The 10,343-nt window shown below is 36.9% G+C and overlaps 2 protein-coding genes across 2 annotated transcripts; both read left to right on the top strand.

Moving 5' to 3' along the window:
* Window positions 1–8,318: 8,318 nt before the first annotated feature.
* LOC132316387 (uncharacterized) lies at window positions 8,319–9,035 on the top strand. Its single transcript, XM_059814869.1, has one exon. The coding sequence runs from the start codon at window positions 8,319–8,321 to the stop codon at window positions 9,033–9,035; it is 717 nt and encodes a 238-aa protein (XP_059670852.1).
* Window positions 9,036–9,272: 237 nt separating this feature from the next.
* LOC132316386 (uncharacterized) lies at window positions 9,273–10,049 on the top strand. The gene has a single exon (XM_059814868.1). The coding sequence runs from the start codon at window positions 9,273–9,275 to the stop codon at window positions 10,047–10,049; it is 777 nt and encodes a 258-aa protein (XP_059670851.1).
* The last annotated feature ends 294 nt before the right edge of the window (window positions 10,050–10,343 follow it).

Genomic DNA, 10,343 nt, shown 5'->3' with positions numbered 1-10,343 from the left:
AGTTTGCTATACAGGAGACCCATTGTGGAGTCACAGTGAAATTAGAAAAACCCTAAATCGAAATTTCAAAGCTTGGGATGTGTTAGACATGAAGATAGATAGCAGGTATGACGATAATCACCAAAATCAGCTCAACTTTTCGGCTGCAATGACAGAGAGAAAGAGCTTGCTTAGTACAATAATTAATCACAGATTTTTTTTTTTTCAAATTTCGATAGTTTAAATTCATTTTATTTGCATTTTCGTTTTACACATAAATTTTATTTTGTGATGGGTTTAAAATGATTTTTCAAATATGAATCATTCTCTTTTTACATAAACAAAATTACAAAAAAAAATTTATTTTTTATTTATTTTTGCCATGATAAAACTAGTAGCATACATGCCATTAGAAAAATCATTGGATGAATTAATAAATAAATAAACTAACAGTGGAGATGATTCATATTTTTCCATATTATTTTAGACATACTGTGCATACCAGAACATGGATACGATAAGGCACGATGACAGCACTATATAAACTCCACAATATAACAAATTAAAAAAATGAAGACATAATATGATATTTATTACATTAAAAAATTGATTTTTGCTCATTTTATCTACATTATTTTATGAATATAATTACTATTTTGGAGATTAGAAAGGGATGAGTATTTTATTGTTTTTTACAACTTTATATAATTTTAACCTATATATATTTTTTAAAATTGCATTGGAACCTCAATTCAAAACTCTCAACAAACAGCAAAGAGATCATATCCTTCAACACAAGATTTTTACACAAATCTAGCAGCAGCAGCAAATCAAAACCCCAGAACAGCTTCATTGAATTAGCTTATTCATCTAGGCCATGCTCTGTTTGTTTGATGTAAAATATTTTTTTAAATTTATTTTGGGATTTGATTATCAATAAAATATTTATTAAAAAGTAAAACATTTTATTAAAATATAATAAAAAAAACTAAAATTTTAAGAACAGAAAATAAAAGATAAAAAAAAATATTTTATTTGAAAAGGTTTTATATGAATAACATTTTGTGAAAAATATATTTTAAAGCCGGAGATATGTCTATTGCATATAGGTATATAAAGAAGAGGAGAACAAGAGCAAAGAGAGAGAGAGCTAAAAGCCTAAACCCTAGAAATTAAAATAAGCTTGAATCTTACCTAAATTGAAAATGATGATGAATTCGTGGTTGAAAATTTAGAAGCTGGTTTCGTCGCCGTCGTTGGTTGTGCCTGAGGCCGTGAGGCTCAAGCTGGTGCCGTGCGACTGAGATGCTAAACAATATAATGATCCTCAACAAGGGTTATCACAAGCATGCAAAGAAGTGTACAATTAAAATACAAGAGTTCCAAAAATTGCTCACAAAGGTCCTTAAGCAACTTCAAATTTTAATATTAGCTTTAAGCTCCAATTATTGCTTCAAGTTCCAAAGTTTGCCTTTCTTGTAGTCAAGTACCTAATTGAACAAATAATATCAAGAATGAGAAACGAATATACAATGGAAAATAAAATAAAAAATAGAAGCAATCAAATGAACACTAATGTCTAGTCTAATTCCAACAAAACCGTTAACCCTCGGCAACGGTGCCAAAACTTGACGAGCCCCTTCCTATGTGTTTAGAAAATGGACTTTTTAATGCGAGAGGTCGCTTCGCAAGGTCAAAATATAAATGTGATTTCGGAAGTCTTTCTAGTCAAATTTACATTTATAAAAACCACTTCTACAACTAATGAAGTATAGTGAGTAGGGAACGTCTGTAGGGATTATACATGTTGGAATTTAACTTCGACTCTAGTGTATCACAAGATTGCAAATGAGAGATTGGTTGTTTAAACTAAGGTGCAATGAAACTAAAATGCAAGTAAGTAAACTAATGAGATATATGGATTTAGAGATATGAAGAGAGGTCTTAGGGTGTTAGAATCACCACTAAGCTTATTTAATTAACCACTTGTTTTCCATTAATGGGGAATACATGTTGCAATCTAGATGTGGCCACAAACATAAACACAATTTGCATGTAAAAGTGTGAACTATCTAATGCAAGAGTGAATTGTTTACCTAACCAACAAGTAAACTAAGTGTAGAACAACCCCACCAAGACAAAGGCATAATCCATCAATTAATTAACAAATGTATCTAATGAGTGCACACATCAATATAGAGAATCATGAAATTTGCAATAATAAATGTGGAGTATCAAATCAAGGATAGATTGTCTACGTACCTACAAATATGAATTAAATTGTAGAACAACCAATCAAGTGTAAGTACAATCCATCAAATTAATTTACAAACCCATTCAATGAAAACCATGCTTAACCATCACTAAATCCTTCATTAATCACACATAGATATGCAACCAACATAGATAATCTAGTGTAAAGATCAATTCTCAAATAATCACACATAAGATAACATGTAATTAAAATAGAGAATCACTAGGAAGAATTAAATCAACAATCACAAGGCTAATCACTAATCACAACAATATATATATATATATATATATATATAAATTCCCAAAAATACAAATACAAGGGTTTAGATTACACAAGACTTATGGCTCATCCAAGCCCTAAGCCAATCATGGAGGAGGTGAATGTGGTCATGAACCCCTCAGGGGCAAGCTCCAAACATGGCTCTATCTTTTTCTTCCTCTTCTTCTTTTTCTTCTTTGAAGCTTTAGAGAGAGCTAGTATGTGGATCTAGAGATGTGTTCTTGAGATGTGCCTCCATTTACCTCTTTTCTTCTAACCCTAATCTCTAACTTTCTAGAAAGAGAAACTGCAACAATATAGAAATTACAATGTAAAAATATGAATCTTCATTAAAAAATGGTTCAATCCCTCTTATATACAAGGCTTTTAGAGCCCAAAAATGTGAGAACTCGGCCCTAAGATCTCCCCTTTCAAGCACAGCCCAAGTTGGTTCGAAATGAGCTTTAAATCTGTTTTTTTTTTAACTTCTGTGAATAGTTCGATCGATCTAACCAACAATATGATTGATCAGAGGTATGGTGTGATCGTTCAGGGTTCGATCGATTAGAGTTCGATTGATTAGGGTTCAATCGATCTAACTTGGCAGTTTTCAGCATCAACCTTCTTTTACTCCAGCTTCTCACCAAGACTTAGTTTGACTCCAAAAAGACCTTAATAAACCATTTTTAGCCCGTTTGAAACTTATTGACTTGAAATAGACAAAAACACAAATAAGTACTAAAACAGGAAAATAAAGATAGATGAATGGACTAAAATACCCTCGCTTAGGTGCTAAAATGCGTCACATTTGAGCACTCATCAGCGGGCCAAAATGTTGCCATTAGAGGCACCGTTTTCCATTCCGATGCCAGCTTTCTCAAGCGGCTCTCAGTTTGATCTTCAATGGAATGTCTTGTACCATTCATTTTCTCCTCATCGAGTCCTTTTCTAGTCTCATCTCTATATTGGATAACTTCAGATTGTAATTGCCCATTTTTCTCTACTTGATCCTTGCTTGAATCTTCCAAAACTGATATAACATTCCTAAGTTTAGTAGTCTCTTTCTGCATTTCAACAATTTCACTTTCGTTCTTAACTTTCACTTGATCAATCTCAATTTTCTCTCTAACAATTTCATCCAACATCAAATGTTTGGATACATCTCTTTCTTTTTCAATTTCAACAAGAAGCTCGCTCAATTTCTTCTCTAATAAACCAATTTCAAACTCTCCCTCTTCCCCTTCTCAATCTCACTCTTCTCCATCACAACTTCCTTCATTTCTCTCTCTAGTTTCTGCAATCTCCCCTCAATCTCTGCTCTTTCTCTCATAAACCCATTTCTCTCCTCTGCAATCACTTCAACCTATTAATTGACATGCATAGAAACAAATTCAGAAACCAAGTTCCTCTCCAACTCCAGTTGTGCTATACCATCCTGCAACTGAGTCAACTTGCCCTGTAAGACCCCATTTTTTTTTCTGTATGAGACTGTGTTAGCTCCAAATTCCAAAGACCCTTTTTCCTGGCAGAGTGAGTCCAGTTGTTTGCGACTATCAGTGGTCTCCTACTATTGGGGTGGTTTGGTGGAATTAGTGGCTGCCGTGATTGGGGGCGATAAGAGGAGGAAGAGAGAGAACAAAGAAACAGATGAGAGAGAAGAATTGGAGGAAGAAAAAAAAAATTGTTAATGACTCTGTTTGAAGAAAGCGTTAGCGTTTTAGGCCTTATTTTAAAATGATGATGTGGCAACTCTTTCAACCGTTGGATGAAATACTTACTCATGGATGCTCTGAAAGGGTTTTTAACTAAGAAGAGCCGGATCCTTTCAAGAAATCTAGATGCACCCCTTGGGCTTACTATCATTAGGCTCGGGCTTGGAACGTGCTTTGGTATATTGATTAGATTTGTGTCACACCCATCCCAATAGTGATTAGGGGTGTCAAAGATCGACACGACCCACCAACACGACACGTTCACGACACGAGTTAAATGGGTAATGGATTTACTATAAACGGGTTCGTGTCGTAAACGGGTTGACACAATTAACCCGTTAAGTTAAATGTGTCGTGTTCGGATTTTAGAGTTCAACCCTTTGACCCATTTAATTAAATGTGTCACTTGTGAACCCGTATAACCTGTTTTGACCTGATAAAGGACATTTAGGTCATTTCATACTATACATAAGAAACCCTACATATCACATTATCACCATCCTTTAGTCATTAAAAAATATATGCCGCTCTCTAATCTTTTCTCTCTTCAATCTCTCTCTAGTCTCTGTCTCTCCCCTTTCCTCTTCAGAGTTCAGACAAGAGTGAAGAGACGACTTCCTTTCTCTTTCAAATCCTCGATCCTCCATCTCTATCATTATGAACTCACCCAGATGATCGAATCTCTATCTTCAGTCCAATCTCCAGTCCTCCATCTTGTATAACTCAGTGAACTCAACCAGATCTATCTTCTTGTTGCACGCACCTGATTCTTCTATAACTCAGTGAACTCACCTGGATCTATCTTCTTGTTTAGGTAAAATACTAAAATTATTTATGGTTTATGATTTATCTAAATATTGTTTTGGTTCTCTCTCTTTATGGTTTATCTAAAATTATTTATGGTTTTCGTTTAGATTTTGTTTATGGGATCGATTTAATTTTCTTGATTGCTGATTTGCTGAATTTGTTATTTTTGTGGGTGAGTGTATAGTTGATTTTTTTTGGCTTTTGTGCAGTTGTTTTCAGATGCACTCCTTTCTTGAGCTCTCTTTAATGAATTTTACTTATTAATAAATAATAATAAAATGCCTTTTTCATTTGATTTATTCTAATGGGAATGTTTTTCTTAAATTAAATCAACCCAGAACCAGAAACTTTCTTATCAGTCATTACATGTAGAAAGAGAGGGAAAAAAAAATAGACGACTTCATGTTAAAAAGAGAACTTATTATCCCTGGGATTTATGTTCTGAGGAGTAACCAAACACAAAGACAAACAACTGTACTGCCATATTGTCCATTGAATGATACAAAAACACGTTTGAGACTTGATCGATCTATCATCTCGATCTTTTTTTTTTTTTTTTTTATCTTCTACAAGCCTCCCGGATTTATTTTTTTGTAATGAGAATTATGACATCAACCTTTTAAAATTCACATGCTCTTTACAACTCTTCATTTTGTCCATACTGAGGTTAGTTGAAAAATCAATGTTTGGTTGCCCACTTGCAGCGCAGGGAAGCTTCCTCTGTGAATCTCATCAATGCATCTTTCTTTTCCTCTCCATGACTCCATGGATTGATCATTAATCAATTGATCATTGATGAGATTTAGAAGTGCTCCAAAGGGGTTTATTAAGTGTCCACATGGAGTATATGACTATATTTGCATTGTTCTCTGATTTTTCTTCTGTTCTATTCCTACCATGATTTTTCTCTGATTTTAAATCTTTTACTATTGAAGCTGCCATGCTATCTAACTAAAAGTAATTTTCAAATATATAAGTTAAGTTTTCTAATAACAGATTTTGTTTTTTTATTTTTAAAGAACTGAAAAATAAATTAGTTCATATAGGAATTTGACTCATTTGAGAGTGATAAATTGCTTGGAAATGCCCAAAAATCAGAGTTGGAACTTTATTTAGATGAACCAAAAATCAATAGGAATGCGAACATTGATGTGCTTTCCTACTGGAAAGACAATAAGTTTAGGTATCCTGTGCTTGCTCAAATGGCTCGTGATATGTGCTTGCTCAAATGGCTTGTGATATATTAAGCATTCAAATCACTACAGTTGCTTCTGAGTCTGCGTTTAGTGTTGGTGGTCGGGTTCTTGATCAATATCGTAGTGCACTTAAACCAGAAAATGTGGAGGCTTTGGTATGCACAAGGGACTGGCTTTTTGGTTTGAAAGGTAAATGACTGTTAATAAATTTCAAATTATATTCTTATTGCAGAAAATAATGAACTAATAAATTTTTTGTGTGTGATTTTTTATAGATACAATGAAGCTTCAAATAAATTTCAAATTATATTTTTATTGCAGAAAATAGTGAACTAATAAATTTTTTGTGTATGATTTTTTATAGATACAATGAAGCTTCAAATGGATGACTTGATTGATGATGTGATGAAACTAAATATCAACAATGATGATCCTGCTAAAGGCCAATGTTCCACCAGTGTTAGCATGACCGAAAATTAAAATCTAGGGACTCGTTGCCTCAAGATTCAGTTTAAGACATTTCTATTAAATAATTTTATTTGGTTTTGTAATAATTAATAACTTTATCAGCTTATGACTTATCTTTTGTTATTAATCTCTTTTGGACTAGAGTAATGTCTTTTGTTATAACTTAGGACTTATCTCAGTTTCAGACATTTCTATTAATTTCTGTTGTTTTTATTTGTTTGCTATTATTTTAATCTTTGGCCAGATTAAACAGGTTAAGTTGTTAAACAGATTAAATAGGTTAAATTGTTAAACAGGTTAAACAGGTAAACGTGTTAAATAGGTCTTTAAACAGGTCGTGTTTGGTGTGTCTAACATGACCCATTTATTAAACGGGTTACACGTGTCGTGTCGTGTCGTATCACCCGTTTAATAAACATGTCATGTTCGGGTTTAGGATATGTGACACGATTAATCGTGTCATGTTCGGATTGACATGTTTAGCATTATATCCCTAAGTCAACACAACACAATTATGATACGCGAACCCGAATTACCACCCACAGTCACCTGAAGATACTAAAAATGATCTAGGCTTGGTATGATTCATGTTGCTAAAAACGGGTTGGATATGAGTAGCCAGGATGGAGCAAGTCCACACTGAATGGGCCCAGATCCAAGAAGTCATTGCGAAAACCCATGTTAAGATGAAAGAAGTCGAGTCCAGACAAAAGAGAGCAAATAAGGTCCAGCTTAGGGGTGGTTATAACTGTCTATAAATAAGGGTGATTGAGAGGGAAAAGCAGTTGAAGATTGTTGGGAGTGTAAAGTTTCTCTCTCTACAATTGGGGAAAAATTCTTTGTACTTTCAATTGGCGCCGTCTGTGGGAAGGAACAAAGCGGATTGATTGATGTTGATCCAAATCGATTCGATTCAAAGCATTCTGCAAAGAAAACGATTAATCTCTGAAAGCTGAATCAAAATTGATGGCAATGTGATCTGTCTTGATGAGTCTTGGTTCCAATTGATTTCGAGAGGTTGGCGTCCGATCCACGCACATCTGATTTGTGCTTGATCCGGCGAGCTGTACAGTTGTGATTTGTTGATATTGCTGAATCCGGCCAGTAACGAATAGAATTCAGCAAGTGTGAGTCCAGATCTGGTGCGTATGCGTTAGCGAAGCTCCGATCTGATCAAGAAATCTGCGGTTGATGACTTTGCTCCGATCTGGAATGATGATTGGAGAGGAGAGCTTAAATCCTTTGGAAAATGGCTAGCAAACGAAGCTCGATGAGTTGATGAACATGATTGACGCCTTGAGGAAAGAAAATGCGGAGTTACACGCTGGAATGGAGCGTCGTGAGGCTCCTACAATTCCGAGGCCACCTCTAGAAGGAGAGGAAGTCTTACCGTCCCATGTTATTCATCAAGGTGATCCAAAAGGTGTTAATCGTGTTGATCCATGTCGTGATGAAGTTATAATAGACGATCTGCCTCCGAATGTCCGTCAAGTAGAGGATCGAGAAGGATCTATTCATTTGGAGCCACATCGCGAACGGATTATGAGAGACGAAGCGTCGGCGTGTGATCATAGGGTTGCATAACCATGGCGAAGTCAGTTTGTAAAGGACAGATCATTTGATCCACCTTATCGACCTTTAATGGCAACATTTGACTACCGCAGTTCAAAAAGGAGATCTGCCGATCAGGGAGTTCCGTCACGGTTTTCAAAGGAGAACGAAGCATTGCGTTCATCAGCAAGGAATGTTGCATCTCCGTTCACTGATGAAATTCTGAACGCGCCGAATCCGAAGAAGTTTTCCATGCCAATTTTCATTCTGTTTGATGGAACAACTGACCCGATCGACCATATCTACCACATTCAGTTGAAAATGGCTCTGAATACTAACAATGATTCTTTGATGTGCAAATGCTTCCCTACAAGCTTGGCTGGACCAGCCCTCAATTGGTTCAAGAATCTGTCTCAGGGCTCAATTGCTAGTTTCCAGGACTTGTGTGATAAGTTCATAAGCCAGTACTATAGGAATAAACATCCGGCTAAGGATGTATCAAGCCTTTTCGCAATGAAGCAGCACGAGGATGAACGACTCCAAGCTTTCCTCACCCGGTTCAACCTGGTTAAAAGCATGGTAATGGAATGTCATCCATCCACAGCGGTCCAAGCATTTAAGCTCGCAATGAACCGGGGGACACCGTTCTACACAAGCTTGGTGGTCAATACGTCGAAGACCATGGATGAGCTGAACGAAAGAGCTGCCGATTTTTTTTGTCTTAAGGAAGAAGAGGCAGCTAATTCAAGGAAGATGTCAATTATTTCGACAAAAGAGAAGTCCAAAGCCAAAATTCGGCAAAAATAAGCTCAGCCGCAACATCATACCTTATGGAAGGCAGAGAAAATGCCCAGGGAAGAGGAATCAGTTACTCCACTCAGAGTCACCTTAGCAAGGCTGTACCAAGAAAATAAAGATAAGTTTCGCCCTCCTTTACCAATCAGACAACCTCTCGAACAGAGGGATCAAACTAAACATTGTGCTTTCCATAGTGATTTTGGACATCAGACTAACGAATGCAGGAACCTAAGGAGGCAAGTGAAGATGTTAATCGCAAAGGGGGAATTTGCAGGCTATGTTCAAGGTCCGGCGCAAGAGCAGAACCGACCGGCTAAACAGATCAAACGAAACCAGAGGCCAAACCACCATAGCACTCAGCCCATTTGGATTATAAATACAATTCATGGCCGACTTGAACAAACGACGGAGTCAGGGGAGTTGTTCAGAACGCGGTTATGCCAGGCCCAGTTGAAGAGAAGGATTGGCAGTCTACATGCTTTGCACCAGCAGAACGCATCCGCGTCGATAAAGTTTGACAGAACAGACCTACTACGCGTTCAGATTCCTCATGAAGATCTACTAGTCGTCAGTCTAACAGTTGCAGAATGCCTGGTTCGAAGAATTCTGATTGATCCAGAGAGTAGTGCAAATGTCATGCCCAGAGTGACGTTCGACCGGCTTGAGATCAAACCCAAGAAACTTAAACCCACAGGAAATCCATTGCTCGGATTTGATGGGAAGCGGGTGGAGCCTATTGGCATGGTGGAATTGACAGTACAAGCTGCCGAGAGAGTTTTGACTGAGAATTTTGTGGTCGTGGAAATTCATCCATCCTACAACCTCTTGATGGGAAGAGGGTGGATTCACAGAGTTCAGGGTGTCCCATTAACCCTACATCAAGTGATGCGATGCTTGGGTCCAGATGAGACCAATGTGATTGACATTCATGGGGACCAGGTTGCAGCTAAGAAGTGTTATTCAGTGACTTTGAAATCTGCTGGAAAAGGAAAAAATCCCATCCGTTCTGCCAGTTCAAGATAGCAATTACAGGAGCCTCTACCCAGCGAAGGTGGGGAGGAGAAGCCACCAGTTCTAACCACAGAACCTCTTCTTGATGTGAGGATCGACCATAAGAAACTGGACCGAACAACGAGGGTAAGATCCAGACTTACTGAAAAGGAAAAACTAGGGTTGATTGACTTCTTGACTCGGATTGTAGATGTATTCGTATGGAGCCATTCAGATATGCCAAGGATTAGTCCTTCTGTGTCCAGCCATTCCCTCAATGTAGATCCGAATGCAAAACCTGTGAAGCAGAAGCAGAGAAGATTTGCT

Source organism: Cornus florida, unplaced genomic scaffold, assembly GCF_030987335.1.
Source record: "Cornus florida cultivar Cherokee Brave unplaced genomic scaffold, ASM3098733v1 CherokeeBrave_3.0.0_Hap2_Chr07, whole genome shotgun sequence".
Classification (NCBI taxonomy): Eukaryota; Viridiplantae; Streptophyta; class Magnoliopsida; order Cornales; family Cornaceae; genus Cornus; species Cornus florida.
Note: the sequence above shows the minus strand (reverse complement) of the source record. Positions and strands in the feature narration are given on the sequence as shown.

Bases quoted from the DNA above. Each gene is read 5' to 3' on its own strand.
- LOC132316387 (XM_059814869.1), top strand. From the start codon at position 8,319: ATGGCAACATTTGACTACCGCAGTTCAAAAAGGAGATCTGCCGATCAG.
- LOC132316386 (XM_059814868.1), top strand. From the start codon at position 9,273: ATGTTAATCGCAAAGGGGGAATTTGCAGGCTATGTTCAAGGTCCGGCG.